The sequence below is a fragment of the Lithobates pipiens genome, unplaced genomic scaffold (assembly GCF_037356315.1).
Source record: "Lithobates pipiens isolate NorthernLeopardFrog02 unplaced genomic scaffold, aLitPip1_a1.2 Scaffold_19, whole genome shotgun sequence".
Classification (NCBI taxonomy): domain Eukaryota; kingdom Metazoa; phylum Chordata; class Amphibia; order Anura; family Ranidae; genus Lithobates; species Lithobates pipiens.
Window position 1 is genome coordinate 467623019 of NW_027507764.1, and position 23134 is coordinate 467646152.

Here is a 23134-nt window from a genome sequence, read left to right on the forward strand (position 1 = left end):
GCCGCATTACAAGCGAAGCCGCTCGACCAATCACCCCCACCGCACAGCACTTCGCTGAAGATCTCCTCTTACTACCCATCGGTATCATTCTTTGTGTTGGGGATTCTATTATCCCTACTGCCCCAGTGCAGTCTGGAAGTTCGCTGCACGGCAGGTTTGCAAGTTATCCTGCAAACCTGCAGTATGTTGGTTTGCAAATGTTCGCTCACTTTTTATCCTTTATGTCTTTTCTGTTACTGATAGGAATGTACATGGTTAAGGTCCACATTTTTACTGTCTTTTATGGATATAGACCCTACTGCCTCCATTAGGCTGATTACTGTTTTGTTTTGCTCTTCGCATATGTCAACTGCTATATTGATGCTCTCATTGTTTATTTTGCTGCTATCCTCTGCTACCTCCCGCAGTCCCTTCTCCTACCCTCCTTCCCTGATTTTCCCTCCCCCCCTCTCCTCTTCTCCTCCCCTCTCATCCCTCCCTCCCTTGTCTTGCCCTGGCCCTCCCAATCTTTCCCCTGCTTGTGCTTTCACCCCTCCCTCCTCCCCGGGGAATAAATCACGCCTCTCCCAGGGGGTACGGTCACTCTCTGGGAGATGCTCTCACACATCGTTCCTTGTGTGGAAAAAGGTGAAGGTGTTGATAGCACTTGTTTAGTTGATCTACTGTTCTCTCTTTCTCTTCCTTCTTTACCCTTCTTCTTGTCTCTCCCTCTTCTCCTCTCCTTCCTTCTCCCTCTCCCTCCTCCCCCCCTGTATCGTGTGCCATCTGATGTATACCTACCCATCCTCATTACAGTATCCACCCTGATCCCCTTCAGGTCTCCCTTAAAAATGACACTGAGACTCTTATACACTCCCCCCCACACCTGATGGCTGACACAAGCGGAAACCAACTGACCGTGGTTACGTGGAATGTCAAGGGCCTTCGATCACCTGCTAAACGCATGAAAGTACTACGACATCTTAAACGTCTGCGGGCAGATGTTGCGCTCCTTCAGGAGACCCATCTATCCGCTGACGATCTTTTTCGCCTCAGAAAACTTTGGGTTGGAGAGGTCTTTGGCTCCCCTGCCGATGGCCGCAAGGCAGGTGTGGCTATTCTGCTACACAAGCACCTTCGTTATACGACACGGGACGTTCGCACTGACTCGGGTGGACGTATGCTTACCATACATCTTTCCTTGAATAACAAAGAACTAGCCTTCACTAACATCTATGCCCCTAATTCCCCTGATTCTGCATTTTTCCAGGACATGCTGGCCTGGATATCGCGCGTACCTGACGCTCTACATTTAGTTGGGGGGGACTTTAACTCGGTCATTAATCCACTGGAAGATAGGCAACTTCGGGATCCTCCCGTCTCCAGCGCAACCAGTCCCCACACATCCGCCGTCACTCCCTTAGACAGGACATTCTCCACTCTGCAGTTCATTGATGTCTGGCGCCTAACCCACCCTACCGATCGGGAATTCACTTTTTTCTCGCCTCCACACAAATCTTTTTCGCGACTCGATTACTTTTTTGCATCCCCGCCCCTATTGTCGTTCGTTAGAGACCCGGAGATTAAAGATATGGTAATCACGGACCATAGCCCGGTCTTGGTCCGTTTATTACATACCAAACCCTCTTCACCATTAATCACGTGGCGCTTCCCTTCACATCTGACCGACAGCGAGGATTTCAAGCAGATGTTGTTGACTAGCTGGTTGGAATATACTGAAACCAATGCGGTACATTTAGCTGATCCCAATCTGTTTTGGGAAGCGGGTAAGGCCTACCTCAGGGGCAAAATCATTGCCTATGTTTCTAGACACAAGAAACACTCCAAACAGCAATACCTGCTAGCCAGCCAAAAACTACGGGCAATGCATTTAAACCTTCTTCGCAGTCGGACTCCAGCCAACGTTCTTGCCTGGCAACTAGCCAAGCGGAAATTTGACTTGTGGGCTGACACGCAAGAACGTCTAACCTCCTCTTATCACACCTTACGCCTCCATAAATATGATAACTTCTCTCTAGACTTTGTTCAGGTTTCCATCGCCCCACCTACATACACACCTTAAAACGCGCAGACGGATCCCTTGCTTCTGCTCCTGAGGAAATTAGTAAGATTCTTACTGACTATTACACGTCCTTGTATGCAACCGACCCTATTGACCAATCCTTAGCGGATAGGCTACTATCCAAAATCCACTTGCCTAAACTAACTACCCCACAACTAGAAGCCATTAACGCTCCCATCACGCTAGAAGATGTTAAGTCCACTATTAAACACTTGTCCTCTTCCAAAGCCCCAGGCCCTGATGGCTATACAGCGGAATTTTATAAAATTACTCAAGACTTCCTCCCCGACACCTTATGTAAAGTATTCTCTACTCTTTGGCGTGGGGGCTCCTATCTCCCTACGGGTTCTCAGGCACATATAAAACTGATAGCGAAAAAGGGCAAAGACCCCTCCCACCCTGGATCCTACAGACCGATATCCTTAATAAATGTTGATGTGAAGATCCTGTCCAAAATTATTGCCTCCCGTCTAGCTACGCTCCTCCCCTCTCTCCTCCACCCAGCGCAATCTGGATTCACCACGGGCAGATCCGCCACCCTTAACATCCGCAAGGTTCTCTTGGCATTGGAATGTGCCAAGCGAAATCCGGATTGTGACATGGCCATTATTTCGGTCGATGCCGAGAAGGCCTTTGACAACATTAATTTTACCTGGTTGTTCAAAGTTCTTCAGACTTTTGGCTTCTCTGGCCCGGTTCTACATTTCCTGCGGCAGATGTATGCTGCCCCGACTGCTAAATTGGTGACTCCAGATTTTGTCTCCCCAACTATCCCTCTCACTAAGGGCACGCGGCAAGGCTGTCCCCTTTCTCCCCTACTCTTTAATTTGGCCATTGAACCCCTCTCAAGAATTCTAAATTCCCCTGAAGGCATTAGTGGTATCCCCATACATGGTCATAAGTTGCAATCTGCCCTCTTTGCGGATGACATTCTCCTGTTCTCATCAAACCCTTTAACTGATTTTGACACCCTTCGTGACCTGTTTACAACCTTCCGGCTATGCTCGGGGTTTCGAATCAATTATGATAAAACTGAAGTCCTAGCCCTAAACCCACGCAAAGCCAAACTCTGGCAATCATCTTCACCCTTCACTCTTGCACGACACTTCATCACATATTTAGGTATATGTATTGGTAGAGAACCCTCCTCTCTATACTCCCTTAACTATCCCCCACTGTTGACTAAGATCATGCAGGAATTGGAGTCTTGGGCGGGCCTGCCACTCTCACTCTTTGGGAGATGTCATCTCTTCAAGATGGTATCCTTTGCGAGACTTTTATACCCGATGCAAACTATCCCACTTTTAATAAAACACTCTGATGTTCAAAAATTACACAAAGCCCTAAGTGCTTTCTTATGGGCAAACAAAAAACCTCGCATCGCTCTCCAGAAACTAAGTCTCCCGAAGTCTGAGGGAGGGGCTGGCCTGCCCAATATTCGCTTCTACAATCTCTCCTGCCTAGTACGCCAAGGGTTGGATTGGCTAGTGGGCAAGTCTAGATATTCGAACTATGTTCTTGAAAGTGCACTGGTACATCCCTATACTTTTTCTGCTGTTCTTCATTCCAACCTGCATGTCCTCCCGGGTCATCTCAAGGCTAATGTTCTCATCCGTGATACTGTGATCGCCTGGAGGGAAACCAGAAAACTCATGGGACTACCTACCAACATCTCTAAGCATCTAACCATCCAAGGGAACCCAATGTTTCCCCCTTTCACGGCTCATCAGGCCTTCACACTTTGGGGCACGAAAGGTCTTACTTCAATTGCCTCCCTATATGACCTCCCTAGGGGACGACTCAAACCCTACCGTACTTTGGCTTGCGAATACTCCCTCCCTCCCTCTCAGGTATTCCACTACTTCCAACTGACTCATTATCTACAAGATATAGGAGGGACTCGGCCTGACTCTTGCTCGACCTCTCCCCTTGACTCCATGCTTCAACGAGACACTTATTCTATCTCCGATCTTTATACTCAGCTAATCACCTATCAAGCAGACAAGTACCACCTCGCTCCTTTTAAGAATTGGGCCTCCATCTTCGGCGACCCGGGCCTCTCCGACAACATCCTCAAAGGATACAGACTCATTCATAAACTCATCATCTCTGAAGTCTGGCGGGAAACTCAATTTAAAATTATCCACAGGGCCTACTATCCATTTTGCACTGCCAAGGGAGATCCTTCCCAATCCAAGTGCCCATGGTGCTCTCTGGATCGCCCCACCTTGCTTCATCGCCTCTGGGAATGTACTTCAATTTCCACCTTCTGGGACTCGGTGCTCTGATACATATTCACCATTACTAATGTACATTTACCTAAGGAGCAACTTATCTGCTTGTTCAGCTGTGACCCCACCAATTCTGAAAGACCCCAACCAGGATCTGTGGTGCTCTCTCATTGGATGCACGTCTGTCTACTTGCTGCCCGCAGAACCATTATGTCTCATTGGATCTCCTCATCTCCTCCGAGTCTCCATGGAGTACAACAAGCTCTTCTCTCCCTGTTCTACATGGAAAGGCTGGACACTATTTCTTCGCATTTCCAGTCTACTACCCGGTTCTTCTCACGGTGGAAAAATTACATTGAACACTCGTTTTCTCCTGCTGACATTCCATCGATAATGTACCCTTTCAGATATACCAACTGGTACCTCAAACGTAACCTCACAAACTCGCTGGGGAAGCTTAAACTACCGACCTCCCATCTTTCTACTCACCCCCTCAACATCGTGCATTATCCGCCTTGAGCCCAGTGGATATCCTTTGGACTGTTCTGGTCATCCCACCGCTTCATAGGCGGTTGATCTTTCTATTCACCATTCATTTACTTGCACTTATGTTCTGGTCTCCCACAGGTCTACTTTCCTTGGGTTATAAGCTTGTCAACTGTTAGTGGTAATTAGGGGTATTTGGTATTTTGCTTACTGTGTTTATCAGTTCCCCCTGCAAAGGAGGTTTACTATACTCTGCGGTAATAGTGATGGCACACAATCCCCTCATCCATCCTCCCCCCCCCCCTCCTCTTCTCTTTTCTTTTTCCCCCTCTTTTTCTTCTTATCTCTCAAATTACTGTAGTGTTTGGATTTTGTCCTAAGACTTGACATACTAGATACTTGGCATTCATATTTTATGGAATCTGTCAATTGATATGCTTTTTGTAATCTGTTAAACTCTAATAAAAATATATTTAAAAAAAAAAAAATGAAAGTCCAGTGTGGTAAAAAATGTGTCGACTTATGCAGAACCTCAACTGCATCACTTCCGGTGCGACTACGTCATAAAACAGTTGATCGCAGGGCTCCACTGCGCATGCGCATGCGCGGCTTCACCGCAGCTATACCGAGCATGTGCAGACTCTTTCAGTCGGGGAAAATTTTAGACTCTACTGCCTCCAGCCCCACCCCTTATATGCCCCTAGCCTGCCCTGTAGAAGGGGGCGTGCCCATTTGCTACATAGCACTGTCTATATCAATGTGAGCAAGGTCCAGAGAAAATATAAAGCTCCACGGCTTCCAGCCTCGTCCCCACCCCTAGCCTGCTCTGCTGAAGGGGAGCTGTGCCTGTGGGAGGGGCCAAGTCTTTGCATAGAAGACATTCCACATCAATATGAGCATCCACACTGCATGATGTACATAATGTGAAGGGCTGTGCAATCTGTTCAGAAACAAAAACAGCAGCTTGACACACAGAGCCTCCGCTTACACAAATCTGCCTGTGCACAGCCCTGCAAAATACATATACGGAAGGTCAAGGAAAATTATAGAGCAGTGACAGTGGAGGCTGGTGCTCAAAATTATTATTTTTTTTTTGGGGGGGGGGGGCGCAAACAAACTGAAATATACTTAAATCCCCCCCCCCCCCAATCAATTGCAGCCTCACTGTGCCTGTCAGAAGCAGCCACTGTACCCACCATATGCAGCCACTTGAGCCCATCATATGCAGCCACTTGTGCCCGTCATACGCAGCCATTTGTGCTTGTCGAATGCAGCCATTGTGCCTCCCATATGCAGCCATTGTGGCCCATCATATGCAGCCACTTGTGCCCATTATATGCAGCCAGGCATCTCCCCCGGCTCGGCTGTCACTTCACTAACCCCCCCTCGTGGCCGGTCTGGCGGCACTTACCGAGTCACGGGGCTTCCTCCTCTTCTGTAGCGGTGGCTGGGGCTCCTTTGTCCGTTCGGCTCCTCGGGCTTCTTCTGCCATGTCTCCTCTTCCCCCAAAGCATTAGGCATCCAAAAGGATCACCTAATGCTTTGGCCAATCGGGAGACAGGTCTCACTGACCTGCCTGCTGATTGGCAGGGAGGAACATTAGTGTGAAAATAGCGAACATTCATTTGCTATGTTACACAACAGGGTTGGATCGGGACGCAGTGCTCTGCGCCCCGAGCCCACTCTATTTTGAAGCCTATTACAGCCTCTGGCTCTAATCACGTGCTTCAAAATACACCCCTCGCCTATCCCCGTCATAATGTGTCTGGTGTCCTGAAAGGGGCCAGGCACATGAATAGGGAGGATGGTAGAGGTGACGGGGGGCGGCGCTCGTAATGCACGGGCCGGCCCTGGTCTTTGATCTGTCAAGTGCTGGATCGACTCTGCTGCTTTTCCTCCATTAAGGGGCCAAAGAAGCTGAGTGTGAGTTTACCTGTAGCCCTCACACTGGAGACTTGTACACCATCATCATGGCTTTCCAGGACAGTGGGTACCAGGTCCTCTGAGGGCAGAGCACATGTGTGACCCGCTTTGGGGTCACTGGTGGCTTAGGGAGAAGGAGAGGGTCCCTGGGGGAGAAGGAGAGGGTCCCTGGGTGGACATGGGAGAAGGAGATTGCTCCTGGGTGGACGTGGGAAAAAGAGATTGCTCCTGGGTGGAAGTGGGAGAAGAAGAGGGCTCCTGGATGGACGTGGGAGAAGGAGGGGGCTCCTGGGTGGACGTGGGAGAAGGAGGGGGCTCCTGGGTGGACGTGGGAGAAGGAGGGGGCTCCTGGGTGGACGTGGGAGAATGAAAACTCCTCCTCCAAGCTTTATCCAGACACTGTGCCAATGCGCTGCAAGCCACAAGCATGGCATGTACTTGTAGGGTGCTTATGGTGCCTCCCCATTTTAATCAAAAGCTTGGGTTCATTTGGGGTACAGCAGTGGCGGTGCGTCAATTAAGGGCTCACAAGCGCTGCCCCCTCTCTCCAGCCACCCCCTCTGTGTAGTATGGATAGATTCATGCATTGCATTTTCAGAATTTTTCAGTTCGTTTGCAACCCCTCCAAAAAAGTTTGAGCACCAGCTGCCACTGGGGTACTGCCTGCTGAATGCGACAGGAGAGAGAATTGCATGTGAACAGTCCCATCTGCTGCCTTTTCAGCTTAAGAGAGGGTGCTTAAAACGTTGCTCAACCACACATTTTTAGCCACTTTGGCCCCAATTACATGTTTTATTTGTATGTCTAAAACCTTCCACCTTACAACACTAAATGAACCTTTGCATTTTTTTGACCAGAATATGCTTTAATGTAATGACTTTGTATAATAATATTAAAAAACAATGGATCAGAAAATAATAATTTTTCAGGATTAATAGTCATTGTTTGTTAGGTGGGAATGCCATGTAGGTGGTTGGTTGAAGCATCCGGACGCCCTATAAGGCCCAATCATCTACAGATATGCCCATATACAAAGCTCCTGAATATATGTGAACTCACCTGAGAGTCACAATGATGGCTGAGGGTTGTGCACATGCTGTGATGAGAGTAACTATGAAGAGAAATATCAGAAATGGAATGAGTGTATTGCAGGTTCGATCGCATTTGCCCGACACAGCATAACCATTTTCATGCAGATAGGTCTTGACAATGACCACTCGGAGTTGGCTGCGTTGGCCCACTGTAGGTGGAGTGATGACTTGTCGACTTTGGACACAAGCACATTCAGTGTAATTTTTTACCTGCAACAGACACAAGAAGAAAGAGTTATATTTGATGTTTATATAAAATAACTGTGCTGATATTGTGGTAAGGGTGTAGACACAAGTGTGTCTTGTAATGGTGCATTTATTTGCAGCAGATACTGCAAAGGAAAAGCAGGCAAATAGACAAGTTAGGTTAGGTTAGGTTAGGCAGGTTAGGCTGTGAAAGAGGTTGTTTAGTGAGCTCAGTAGTTCAAGTAGAAATTTACACATGCATGAAGATGAATCAGTAAAGAATCCTCAGGCTTTGTTTGCATCACTTTTAACTTGGCAGTGTATTTTTCAGGGTTTCCTTCTGACTTTTATTTAGCAAGCAGGACAAAACAGCTTGTTCCACACAGGGCTATATCCAACAGAAGAGCAAAATCAGGGCTTTGGTCAGCTGGCAAGCTCTACCCTCATAGGCTCAACACACACTCTGTAATCGGGAACCTTTTTTAAACACTGCTGTTCCTTCCAAGACTGGAAAACCTTGCATGGAGTGGTGGCCAGGGAGCCCACCCTTACTCTACCTGGCCTAGCCTTCAGAGACCAAAACAAACAGTATCCTACTTTTACTTTTACAAAAAAACAGCCACTGCTTTGGTGGTAGGTATCAACTCCATATACATATTTCATATCCTGGATTAATAGTTCTTATAGACCGCACTTCCATAATACATTAAAACTATCATAACTAGTAAAGTATATTCTATTTCTTGTCCCTCTATTCTGTGGCACCTCTTTTATAAACTGGCAGGTGCCCTTTAACTTATGACTAATATTAAATAGATTTTCTCAAACAGGGAAAGAAATGCTTCAGCACATTCAGCACATTCCTAATATGAATACACTGTCCAGCTGGTAGTCAGTATGTCTAAGGTTAGACAACTTGGTGAGAGAATATATCTCTCTTGTTTCAATCGGTTACACTGATCCTTCTATATAAATAAATGCCAGTAACTAATTGGAAACTGGATCTGAGCTACCAGGGCATGTCAAGTCAAAGCCTGGAATAAGAACACTATTCTGTAAAAACACAGCTGATATGATGACAGAAGGTACAGTCTTGTAATCAGGATCACAGCAAAGAGTAAAAGGTAGGTAGAACCAGAAAAGAGTTCTCACGGCTGTCCAGACAGTGTCACAATAACCTAGCGTGGTGCAGGCTTCTCAGGTTGCCTTGGCTCAGCTTTGAATCACTGAAATGCCAACATGCCATGGGCTTACATCTTGCATAGTTAAATCATCCCTGTCCAGAAAGTGATAGCTTCTCTGAACAGCTTTTAGGCATGGCTGCCTTTCAAAATGCCTTTAGTTATTATAGGGTCCTCACTGCTCTCAGTCTCTGAACAAGATCATAATAAATGATAAAAGGTATGTTGGACTCATATGTTGGGACTGTTGATTAACATTACAGTAAACGTGAAACTGCAAGTTAATTGGTCATGACAGAAATACAGGGGCTGCCATTGCTGGCCTTCTGAAAATGTTAGTTAAAGAGGGATTTCACTGGAAAAAAAAATTATTAATAGCCAGCAGCTATAAATACTACAGCTGCTGACTTTTAATAAATGGACACTCACCTGTCCCAGGGTCCAGCGATGTCGGCAGCCGAGGCCGATTGATCGCTCGCCATTCTGGGTGAGGGAATCAGGAAGTGAAGCATTGCGTTTTCACTTCCCGGTTCCCTAGTGTGCATGCCCGAGTTGCGCAGTACAATAGGAATGGTCCGCGCTGTCTCTGGGACCCGTGTTTGTCCCAGCAGACAGCGCATCGGGACAGGAAGAGGCATAGACTCCTGTGGGAGCAAATACCTGTCTTAGACAGGTATCTGCACCCCCTCCCCCCTGAAAGGTGCCAACTGTGACACCGGAGGGGGGGATCCGATGAGTGAAAGTTCCACTTTAGGGTGGAACTCCGCTTTAAGTGTCTGCACTGCTGAACTACTGGCTTTAATATGTCAGACCTACTCATTTTGAGCAAATATGCAATCTAGCAAAACCAGAAGTTTTTGCTTCTGAGTCAGTGATTTAGAGCAATGTGTCTCAACCTTTTTTTCAGTCAAAGCACCCTTTAAAATTATGGACAGTCCCAATGCACCCCATTCTAAAATGTAAAAACGATTCTAATAGTTTTACACAATGCAACAACATCCACACGTAGGACACCTAACCTTAGAGGTGATTTATTCTTCCACAGCGAATACGCTTTTGCACACTGGTACTGATTAGTATTCCATTGTTTCTCTTCTCCCTCAAGTTCTCTCCATCAGTCAGCTAATGTGACCCCAGTGCTGAGAGAGAGGAGCACAGGAGGGTCAAACAAGAATGCTATGGAGGCAAAAGACACCCTTCTTAACGGATGACATCATTGTTTGTTAGGATGCCAGTGTCTCGTCGCAATGATGTATAATGAAAACGTGTGGCTTTGTGTAACTAAAGGGCAGGCTTGATCCACTTGCTGGCTTGTATACACTTTTTGATCAATTTTTAGGCATTTTGCCAAGGCACCCCTGAAGAAACCTCAAGGCACCCTGGTTGAAAAGGGCTGATTTAGAGCATGTAAAGGACAACTATACTACTCACAGAAAATCCTTAAATTCACTTCCCATCCCTCCTGGACTAATCTGAACACCCCCACCCCAATTCTTACCTGTGTAGCAGAGGTGCATTCTGTGCAAAGATTATCGCACACTGAGCACTTACTGGCTTGTATAGGGCTGTTGTGGATGCCTGCACTGCTTCCTGGTATGGCCCCATATACATGTTTCATAGCAAGCCGGCACTGAAGAGGAATTCTTCCCTGCATGAAGAAAACCCTGCACAGGACTTGGGTAAGAAATGCTACTGGGTATGTAGGAGGCTGGAGTGGGGGTGTTAGTGCAGGTTCGTTCAGGAGGAATCGGGCAGCTTAGAGACGTTTCTGTTAAAAGAACGGTTGTTCTTTGCACGGAATTGCTAGTATCAAAGTGTCAGTATTTCATCTAGGAAAAATCAATCTTCAGAAAGAAGACAGGTTAACTTTGTTGGATATTTATACTTTTACATTAAACTGTAGAAATAACTGTGAAATTGACCAGGCCTGAAATGTTTCTAAAGTACCAGTGCTAACTAAATTGCAAACCTCATGTACCTGAGTAAGTATTCAAATCAATCAATGTACCCTTTGAAGTCCTCATAGATCCCAAGCTGTACAGAGGTCCTCAACTTCTGCCAAAGTGAAAACTATTCTCCCACTTCCAGTGATAAGTGCCACTCCTGTCATTCAACTTTCTGATGCAAAAGCTTTTACCGCACTGAATTTCTGCCATATAACAAGTTAATGGTAGGGGGTTCATTTGGCCTGGTCTATCTGGCTTTATCCTACCTAGGGAAGAAGTGCATGCACAGCCCGAGCCTAGGATCCTAAGAAATCCACAGAAAATTGATTTGAAAACTAAAGCTGGCCAATACACTATTAGATTTTTAAAAGAACATTTGCACAAACATTTGAAACTTCCCAGCACCTTCCAATGATTTGCCAAACGTTGTTTTTTACATTTGATTTTGGAACAAATGGACTTTATGGAACAAAAAACACATACATTGTTAGAAATTCCTTCAAGGAGGACTTTCCAGCCTGCTCCTTTGAATTGTCTTGTTACTGTGGCCGAAAACAAAATCAATTTGACTCCACTAATGATTAGAAAATTAAAGGAACGTTCTTAAGGGTAACATTTCTATTAGTGTTTGACTAGCAGAACACAGATACTACATTGTAACTATTCTACAATACTTTGTTACTTTTGACACATTTTAGGTCCTGACAGGCTCACTTTAAAGTCTGTGCTGTAAAACTGTATCATAATTGTTTAACCTTATTGGTGCTGAAAGACTGCCTAGAATTAACTGGCCCATACAATGCAGAATTTAAACCACTGGGGGCCCTGCATCCCCTTCACCAGGACAAGGACCTGCTCTGTGATGAAGTTGGGGGGGAAGTTTGTGCATCAGGTTGGCCACTATTTTCTGTAAGACACCTAGTCGTAGAAAATTACATATGAATACAATTAGCGTAGATCGTTCTCTAGGTTGCCTGTAGATTTAAAGCACATCTAAATGCTAATGAACATATCTTATTTGTTCCCTTAAATATCACTGAAATCGTTTTCTTGTATTTGTTTGATAAGTTCAAAAAACACCCGACGATCTTGCCAAAAATGTTGTGAGCTGATAACTTCCTATGCTCTCTATACAATAATCCTCAAAAACCTCTTTAATCCTTTTTGGGGACTTTTCAGGTATTCCTAAGTGTAAGCAAAGATACCAGAATATATAACAAAAAAAAAAAAACACATAATACAAAAATACAATTACAAAATCATCCCAAAATCAGAATCCAATGTAAAACTAAAAAACATTAGTAATGTTGTTGAAATCCAGAAAGATGACAGTGTAGAAATATATTATATCTTCTCAATGTCTTTCACAGGATAACCTTTGTCCTCAGGAATTTATATTAGTTTAGGTTTTATAACTGCAATAGCACAGATCTAGGAGCACAAAGTCAAAAATACACATCAAATTCTAACAATCAGACTTTATATTACCATTAATCCTATATTACCATTATTCAGACTTTTACACACATATATGGATGCTGTGAAAAAAGATGAAACACACCTAAAACATTTTAGCATTTATACATTCCATTGGCCAAAATAGTTTTTTTTTCTAGCCAAATGAATGAACGGTTAAACTAAATGTGTCTAGAATTCAGGTACATTTACATGCATTTGACACATTAAGCATTATTTTCTGCCCAAAAGCTCCTCTCCTAAACAAGCTGGCGATGGTTTTTTTCAGCCTGTAAAACTACCTGTAAACGCCTATGTGTGCATAAACCCATAGGCTAACATAGAGGTGTGTCTACATGCAGAAAAAAATGCCAAACATCGGTAAAAGCCACATTTTTAAAGCCCAGTGTGCATGAGCCCTAATACAGCAAGATGACGAAGTGCTGTCATCTTTTTTTCCTGCAAAAATATGTGCATTTATTATTTTTTCCTTAAAAGTGAACTTACCCTTTAACCAAGCTCAATAACTGAAGAATAAAATTTCCATGTGACCTCCTTTCTTTCTCTCTACATTAGAATGTATATAAATTCCAAAATCAGGGACAGGTGATGTTTGCACTTATCTGGGTAATGAAACTGACATTTGTCAGGATTTTGGCCTTCGATATGTAATACGGCAATGGACATCAGACATCAGAACAATTTTTATACTAATGACCTGGATACGTCTGCTATGAACATGTCTAATATTACCTTGGATGTGTTTATGTTACAGAAGTACCTCAGCTGTATCTAAGGAATTGTATTTCTTGTTTATCTTTCACATGCCTGTATTTTGTGTCCTTAAAGTGATTGTAAAGTCTTTTTAAAAATAAATAATAAACAGGTTTATACTTACCTGCTCTGTGCAAGGGTATTGCACAGAGTTGCCCCAAACTTCCTCTTCTGGGGTCCCCCACTGACAATCTTGTCTAGCCCCCATACCAAGCCACTTGTGGGCTCACTCTCGAGCCAGGCTGTGTGTTTCCAAAGACACACACAGTGTGTCTTGGCTTCACCCCCTTGCTGGATTTGACTGACCGCAGCCGCTGTTCTCAGGAAAGCTGAAGGAGGGAGAGAAGATTTGCAGATGGGCACAGCGCTGAATTGATACAGGAGTCAGGTAAGTGATAGGGAGGGGGAGGGAGGAACACACAGTGGAAGTTTTTTTTACCTTAATGCAGAGAATGCATTACATTAAAAAAAAAACCTTCAGAGTTTGGAATAATTTTAAGAAATTTTAAGTGGATCATTCTTTTTTATCAACAACTATGTTTATTTTTCAATAACAGTATGTTCATTCTATGCGTGAAGGTCAGAAACCTTTAGGGTGCAGCTCCCCCTTCAGCCCCCAATCCCAATCCATCAATGTGCCCTAGAGCATAAGCTCTCCTAGGGCTCTCCCTCCTTATTGGCAGAGACATAGCAGTGGAAGCCACTGCCTACCATTGCTGTCAATCACAGCTAGTGGGCAGCGAGTGGGGGGCGGGGTCGAGATGCGCTCTGTGTGTCTCCTGGACATACACAGATGCACCACGAGAACAAGTCTGCAAAAGAGCCAATAGAGCAAGCTGCTTGGCACTCAGCGGGGGGAGGGGGGGCTGTAGCGTCGGTGGGGAAGCAGGTGAGTATGACATATTTGCTATTGGAAAAAAAAGTCGTAACCTTTACAAATACTTTAAAAAGACGGTCACGCTAAACAGGATACACCTTTTTTTATAACCCCTGATGTTCTGTTTATATTTGGGCTACACTTTAGACTGATGGCACTCCCACACCTTCCTCTCAACTTTAGTTGTACTAAAAAGGAGCCATTCAATTATTTTGATTCAGCAGGACAGCAACCCAAAATGTATTACAGGTATTTCTTGTCAAGCACTGTAATCCAGTTATAGCACAGCAAGGTAGATCCAGCACTCATGTTAGTTGTTTGAACTCCACACAGCACAGATAAAACCAAAAGCCAACACTCGTCTCTCACTCTGAACACAAGCTTTGTTTCAGCCTCACATTCTAAAACTTATGAATAGGGTGAATAGAACAGTAAGAACCATTTTCTATTGAACAGCAAGCATTGGTAAAGCTCAAAGAATTTTGCCCAATTCATTGCAGGCAAATGTGTTTTGGGGCATGTGTTGATGGGCTTTTATTCACATTAGACAGGTTTTTCATTCCCATACGAGTCTATGCACATTCTAAAAATCATGAAAAGGGTGAATAGAACAGTAAGAACCATTTTTCCATTGAAGTACAGGCATTGGTGATGGTCTGGGAAGTTTGCCTGATTCAGTGCAGGCAAATGTGTATTGGGTCCTGTGTCAATGGGCTATTGTTTCGCAAAAGACAGGTTTTGCATTCCCATACAGATCTATGGAAATGCCAGACCTGCTTGTAACAGGTTAGATGGAGCTCAACAGCAGGTAAAGTTATTGCAAAAACATGCACATGTCATTGATACATGATTGATTTCCGAAGCATCTTAAACCAATGTCAATTTGATGCCATCAAAACAAGTCCAAAGCCCATCAACACTAGAGAACCATTCACTATGTTCATAAAACACATCTGTTTGCACATGCACTGAATTGGGCAACATTCAATACACATTTACCAAAAAGCCATTCACCGTGTCCAATGAAGCATTGAACACGGTGAATGGCTTACTGGTAAATGTGTAGTGAATGTTGCCCAATTCAGTGCATGTGCAAACAGATGTGTTTTATGAACATGGTGAATGGTTCTCTAATAAGTGTGCACTGAATAAGTAGCGATGGTTGTTTGCAGGTAGATGTGCTTTATTATGATGAATGACTCTTCGTGAATGTGCACCGAGCATGCAGTAATTATCACATTCACCGCTTTAGAAATATGCTCCACTGTCATAATCTCATAAATATAAGCATTTGTCTTGACTTCCAAGCAGCAGAGTCAGTAGGCGAGTACGGTAGTTCACATTTTGTACTTACTGCAATGCTTTGATTTCCCACATTGCTGCATCCAGCAAGACAAGGATTGAAGTATGTAATTCCATCCGATCCACACACTGGCTCGTATTCATGTATTTTACAACCGCAGTTAACATTACAGCCACCTGTTAGATTCCTGTGTGCCATCGTTAACGTGGGGCTGAGAAGGAAAGAGAACATTTTACACTTACTACAAACTGTGTACTGCCGTGAAGACAAGATGATTTCATACGCCAAGACTCTAAAATGAAGTTAAAAACCTTCTTTTATCCCCTATTGCGGTTGATTAAATATATAAATGACAATAGACAGTGTTAGAAAAATTAATAGAAGTAGAAACAAACTTTGCTCCAAACTGTAAATTAAGACTCATTAATTGCTGCTCCCGTCAAAGAGTGTTGTGCTCCTAAAATGTGAAAATTAAATGTAGGGGGCACTATAATATATAATATTCATGCTATTGGTACATCTCTAAATATGTGGCAATCTCAATTGTTCATATATATGAATAAAAAAATAAATAAAAAAAGTCACCCTTTAACCAAAAATGGAAATATAACATCCCAACAAAGTAAAAAATTATATATATAGTCCCAGCAAAGTGACAAATATATTGAATAAACCACAGAAATTAATCACTGAGAAAAAGTTCTTCAAAAAGGAATTATATATATATATATATATATATATATATATAAAACATCCGTCTTCAAACCGATGTCTTCTACCAAATATTGTGTGATCCTTCACCAAATATAGATGACCGTGAACACCCAAGGTGAAATGAAGAAATGATCTGCTTACCAGATCAGTTTGACTTCCTTCCTAAGAAAGATAGTCAAATGACTTCCTTCTGATAATGCTGGTTGCTTGGCTGTCATTCTGATCTCCTTATTTCAATACTGACCTAGAACAAGCATGCAGATAATGACTTTACTCTGACTTTCTGATTTGCAGATTTGCATATTCGTTACCGGTCAAGGCCTGAGAAATTACTGATACAAGTGGGTCAGTATAAATCATTTTCAGTAGGAGGTCAGTAATTGTAATCCCTGCATTTCTGTCATGACACGATTACTTTAGAGGATAACAATATTTCTATACTATATTAGCCTAACTGCTCCTTATAATGGACAAGCTGTCTACTTAGTTGTGGGCTTGCAGGTAAATGACTTACAACTGATGTAGAAAAGATGCAGGTGCTTGGAAGAGAAGACAGCAGAGCCATCCAACCTGGCACAGGCTGCAACCTTTTGAAAAGTTTGCTTACTAATCTGAGGTCTCTACTGGCAACTATTCATGGCATAAGAGGGTGAGAGGGAGCAGTTTCAGGAAAATGTCTTCATAAAAGTAAAATATATCCCTTAAGGGGCTACTGATCTAGAAGCTGCTCCTGATTTTTGAATATAGTAACCTAAACAGGCTGCCACCACTCTGATGCGTCGCTTATTCCAGATGAATAACTTAAAGTAGAACTATAGGCAAAACTTTTTTTTTTCATTTTGGATAGAGTAAGGGAGGGTTGTAACCCCGTCAGATTTTTTTTTTTTTGCCGTCTGTGTCCCATTGCAGACATTTCCCTTCACTTCCTGTCCCATAGCCAAACAGGAAGTGAGAGGAAATTCCTGCAAATTAAGGGAATTCTGTGGGGACCCCCTCCTCAGCAGAACTAATGTCCCCATTGGAAGAATTCCCCTCTTTTCTGGGGACAACCCAGAATTTGTGATTTTCTTTTACGTTCACTATCAATGATAATGGTAAACAGGACAAATAGAGAGGGTGATTCTTCTTAATTGGGGCACAGACAACAATAAAAACTGACAAGCACACTAACCCCTCTCCACTCCAAAACTAAAATAAAAAGGTTTGCCTTTAGTTATACTTTAAAGGTAACATATAAGGATATAAATATATAAGCTGCCTTTGCTGACCTGTTCCTGAAGATGCGTTGTTGTGACAAGCATCCCAGGTTCCTTTTAAGGTAGAGCAAGGTTTTGAAGAACTGATGGAGAGGAAGAGGATAGTAAAGTTGTGGAGAGGTACTGTTATATTTTTCTTGGGTGGGGGAATTGTAGTTTTGGGGGCAGCTTAAAACTGCAGAGAGAGAGGGAGCAGCGGTACATGAATACCCACATCAATAGGTCCCACGTGCTTTTGGAATGGTGCTCCAGATCATAACTACTTAATTGAAGAGGTGGGTTATAATAATGATTAACTAACAAAATCAGAAGAAAAATTACTTTTCTAATTAGATATGATGTGTATTTTATATACATTTTATACAAATTGCTGTAAACTGTGTATCCACAAACATTTCTGGTAAAATAAAACACAAAAGTGTCTATGAAGGATGTCTATTTGAAATACAGCTCTGTGCAGAAAGCTCATAGCAAGGCCAGTGTATAACTAAAACTGTATTGGAAGCAAACATGGTCAAGAAAGTGTATACCTACCCAGTAGTATAAGGTATATTAATACCACCAAGATTGATGCTCTCACATCCCACAATGAACAGGGTAGAGAAACAGAGCAGGGACACACCACTACAGATCATAGCCAACTTTGCAGATTCTCTTGCGCTCAGTTTAAGTTTCTTGATGATGTAACCACCTAGCACAATCCCAACACCAGCACTGGGCACAATGATAAGGCCTGAAATTCATAAAAACAAATCAAATCAGCACTGGATTTTATTTTGTGTCCACTCAGAAAAAATAAAACTGCATACTTGTTGAACAACCTCAAGTCACAACCCTAAATACTGTGATTTATAAAGTGAAGACATTCAGTAACAGACTATTAGAATGTGCCTGCATTGGAACTAGTATGCAGTGTGGGGTCATTATACAATTGCTTTGTGATACTGTCCAGACCGAATGGGCCCCAAGAGGACAGGTTACCTTTAGAGTCCATACCAAGAGCAATGAGCTGCATTGATTAAAGCAGCCTTAACACAAGGATAAGGCAAATGCAATAGTTGTCTATGTGCCTTGTTCACACCAAACCATTGCATTGGTTTGGAAAAAGAGCTACATACAAACTGGAGAAACCTATAGCCTCATTTAATTTTGCTTTACAGATTGAAGAAAGGTGAAGTTTAATGTGTTATTATACATTATTACACGTTGTAAGGCTCTGGTGTCCAACCTTCAGACTTTTGGTACTTATCAGTCAGTAGTAGGAGCGGGTGGCATTGATTTGTGAAGGCACTGTAATTGCAGTGATTTCTCACAATCTTGTTTAACATGTCCCCAGTCTCTGAATGTATTTGGCAACACGTATCCGTTCTCTGACTGAACCCATTTCCACAGTAACTGATCATCTCCTATATATTGTGTTTCTACAGATGGTCTTCTGTAGCATTACATATAATGAATATTAAGTGTGGTGGCCCATTGGTGATGTTGGAGGATGTAGTTGAGGCCACCATTATAATCAGACATCATCACTTCAGTTTCATCTCACTTTGCATGAAAAGCAGGCCCACAGGGTTAATTTTACCAGTCTAAACCACTATAGATCAACAGACCTATCGATTTTAGTACCCAAAAACCCATCCAGGCACATCAAATATTTTTTATTTCTTTAATTTACTTTTATTTTATTTTATGTCCAGGTTTATTTCCTATTTAACTTCTCTATTTTGTTAACCAAATGTACTGCCTAAAAAGCATGAAACCTATTTAAAAGAGATGCTTACAACTTTCAGGAGACTTTGAAATACCTAGTTTAGGGCTGGAGACCGCACTGGACTTATTTGATTGGTCGCTATAGTATAGTTGGTAGGTGGCTCCATAATGAAGTAAGGAAGGGATCATTTCCAATGGGTTGAACCCAACGGTGGGTGGTGATGATAAGCCCCCTTGGTCCTGAGCACACACACAGCTGGATGTCCTGAGCATACACACAACCAAAGCTGAACAGAATAAAAAATCTGTTGATGTATTATGTGCTGCTCTTTCCCTGAGCAGTTTAAAAGGTTCATTGCAGTGCAAACGAGAATAACGAGAAAGTAATTAAAAGGCTGCAGCGATTCCTAACCTGGACCTTCCCTTTTGTCCGGCAGCAATCAATAACTGGATAAAAGAGCAGCCCCAAAGAAGGAGGAGGCAATTCCCCTGAAACACATTGGCTCAATTTAAATGTGTACACCTTCAATAAATGCTCTTTATCCCATTAAAGAGTTGGATCTTTCTGGACACCGGGCGCATCTTCCTACTCACTCACTCAGAGGACTTTGAAAGGGAAAGGCCTGATAATTACTGTAAAGGAGACACACTGAATGTGTTCTACACATTTTAAATGATTTAATGGGAGGGAGGAAGAAAGAAAGAAAAATTTGCAAGGAAGGAAGGAAAATGGTGTCACTTGATTTAATTAGTCCTGGCAGCTATGAAAAAGGAGTAACGCCATACACAGTGATCAATAATCGCTATTTAGAACCCAAGGCTGCTCTCTGTCTCCCCATGGATTGTGCATTAAGAGTTGTATGACAGAGGTGTATTTTCAATTTTTTTTATTTTTTTTTTTATGTATTCTACAACTCAAGTAGATACTGTATGTTGCCTGTGGCCTGGGTGGTAGTTGATAAAAAGTAACATGACCCATTCCATACTTAAATACATTCATATTTGTAGACTTGCATATTCAGAGGGATAACAAGGCAGGAGGATAAACATGGCAATCAAAGCACTGCAGGTAAGTGACATATGTATATATCCTTACAATTTGTGCAATCTGAATAAAAATTTCAAAGTTAGCAAAAATGAGTTCAGAATGACCTCACTGTTTCCCAGAGTTGTTTGGCCGAAATATTTTCTTTATATACAGAACACCCTCTGCAGTATACCAGGGTAATACATTTGCATTGTGCAGTTATTTTCAAGGACAAATCTGTCTCATCTAGAGATGAAATTGGGGCCAAGGCCAGCTCTGTTAATTTAATTACATAAAGTCAGCATTTGCCAAAAATAACACATATGAATTGCTTTACCTATAGAGTATTCTATGCACCATTCTGCAATTCAATATCCACCTTCAAGAAAAGTCTCCTGTTATTTATAGCTTTAATATGAAATCCACTAAAAGCTTTCAGCATGCATTAGTGTTTTAAAGCACTGCATTAAAGGAGCTTATGGACTTCCCTGGCACAGAAACCACAGCATAAAATAATAAAAAAAAGCATTGATTTACCATAAGTCATTGACAAAAAGGGAACAATGTATCTATTCTTACAATATGATCCACAGCAAAGTGAACACTAGCCAGCATGATTATTCATTTACTCGCTGTCTGCACTATTCCCCTTCTGCCTGTGTGGTGTAAAATACTAATGTTTTGTACATTTAAGTAGATGATCTCTAGCCCTGATATGTGCAGTTACAGCTGATTTGTCTCCAGTTAATGTAATCCCGTAAAGTAAACCTGGACTTGAAGGGTAGGTCTGCTTTCAAAAATACTAGATCCAGTGCTGTATTAAATTGCCATCATGTGTCTTAAGGCAGCAGAGGTGGTATGCAGGTGTACAGTACTAATGTCAGCAGTGCCTGAAATGCAGGACTACTGCAGGTCAAAAAAACAAAACATGCAGGTGTTCCATCAGATGAGGCGACCCGTCAGATTTTAAAATGGAAGTGACGTTCCGTCATGCCCATCTTGGTACACCCGCACTCTGCCACACAAAGCCTACAGTCTGAAGTCGCCAAAGCCTATAGTCTGAAGTCACCGCCGAAATCTTGCATTTGACACTTATTTTTACCACTAAACTGAGCTTATATAGTGAAATACAGTATTTACAATTCTGTGACACTGTTTTGATGTTGAATTTTAAAAGCAGCGGCAAGCCTGCTGATCTCACAGTTTTGCTAATCTGACAGAAGACCGCTGCTTTTAAAAATTCAACATCAAAACAGTGTCACAGAATTGTAAATACTATATTTCACTACATAAGCTCAGTTTACTGGTAAAAATAATTGTGAAATGCAAGACTCCGGTGAGTGTAAAAAGATGTCCGCTTGGTGACTTCAGACTGCAGGCTTACTGCAGCTGAGTGCAGGGTGTACCAAGATGGACGTGATGGAACGTCATTTTCATTTCAAGTTTTGACGGATCACCTAATCTGATGGAACATAGGGCAACAAATTCACTTTACACCCCCACCCCTATCCAGCAGACTATGGTTCATCTACCAGGTGGGCAGAAAAATAGCTGTTTTTGGTAAAAAAAATCCCAATAAGCATATCGGCTTGCACAAAAGTTACTGCGTCTACAAACTAAGGGATAGATTTATGGATTTTTTTTTTAAATGTTGTAGTCATGGCAGCGATCAGCGATTTTTAGCAGGACTGCGACATTGCAGCAGACAAATCTGACACTAAATGACACTTTTAGGGGACCAGTGACACAAACAGTGATCAGTGCTAAAAAGAAATTCACTGTCACTGTAGTAATGACAATGGCAGGGAAGGGTTTAACATCAGGGGGATCAAAGGGTTAAATGTGTTCCCTGGGAGTGCTTGCTAACGGTGTGGGGGATGCTCTGACTGGGTGAAGACAGAGATCTGTGTTCCTGCTTAGTAGAAACACAAGCTATCTTCTCCCCTGTCAGAATGGCGATCTGCCTTATTTATATAGGCAGACCACCATTCTGCCTCTCTCAGGAATAATCATGGGTGGCTGGAGGACATCGGGTCTGCTGGACCCTCTGATTGACTCCCTCTCTGTCCAATAAGCGTATGATTGGTCTCCTGCAGCATGTGGACACTCCCCCAGAGGCCATTGCATATATACAGGTATGTGATTTTGTGCAATATAGCCACTTTGCCGCAGTGCATGTACGTTACTTGGTCTGCAAGTCATTAAAACTGATTTTTGTTTTTCTCACTCTCGCCACCCTTCAACCTCCAATACACACAAGTTAACTTGACCTGGCCTAAAACAATTCTAAACACAGTCACTTCCAGTGCTAAAAGGTCTTCTGACATAGAGGGCAACAGGTAAAGTAGGAGTAAAATGAGTGAGCTTCCTCCTTCTAAGGAAGTGAGCCTCCTCCCAAGACTGGGTGGATGCTCACTTCCTCAGATGAGGTAACCCGAAGGAATCTGCAAGAAAAACAAAATGGAAGGCGCACCCAGCTTATGCATTACCAATGATAATTTAATAGTATAACATAAAAAAAATGGGTACTCACAAGCAGACATAGCTCTGAGGAAGGGGGTGCACCCCCAAAATGCATCAACTGTACCCTGTGTTGTGTTCCTGAGCATGTCCATACACTTTTAATACTATTAAATTATCATTGATAATGCACTAGGTGTGTGCGCCTTCCATTTTGTTTTTCTTGTAAAATATTTCTAGGTAACAGTGCTAAAGCGCATGAACCAATGGTTTAAGTCTTCATATAGATTTCTCTGTTCTTCAGGGCCCTCTTGAAACCTTGGGCCAAGATGTCCTCTTGCCGGGGCAATAATTAAGACCTAGCCTATCTAAACCTTGCCCATATCATTTTATTTTTAAAAGCGAACAGCCTCTACTGTCCACTGAGATGCTAGCATTAAATGGTAAATGGT

At 42.7% G+C, this 23134-nt stretch overlaps 1 protein-coding gene across 2 annotated transcripts in view; it reads right to left on the reverse strand.

Annotated features, from left to right (window-relative positions):
- SLCO5A1 (solute carrier organic anion transporter family member 5A1) overlaps nucleotides 1-23134 on the reverse strand; it is a 153696-nt gene that overhangs the window by 20045 nt on the left and 110517 nt on the right. For both annotated transcript variants that reach the window (XM_077492846.1, XM_077492847.1), the window contains exons 6-8: nucleotides 18020-18218; nucleotides 15567-15726; nucleotides 7762-8003 (exon numbers count right to left, since the gene is read on the reverse strand). In XM_077492846.1, the coding sequence (XP_077348972.1) occupies nucleotides 7762-8003; nucleotides 15567-15726; nucleotides 18020-18218 (601 nt within the window). The remainder of the gene's footprint in view (nucleotides 1-7761; nucleotides 8004-15566; nucleotides 15727-18019; nucleotides 18219-23134) is intronic.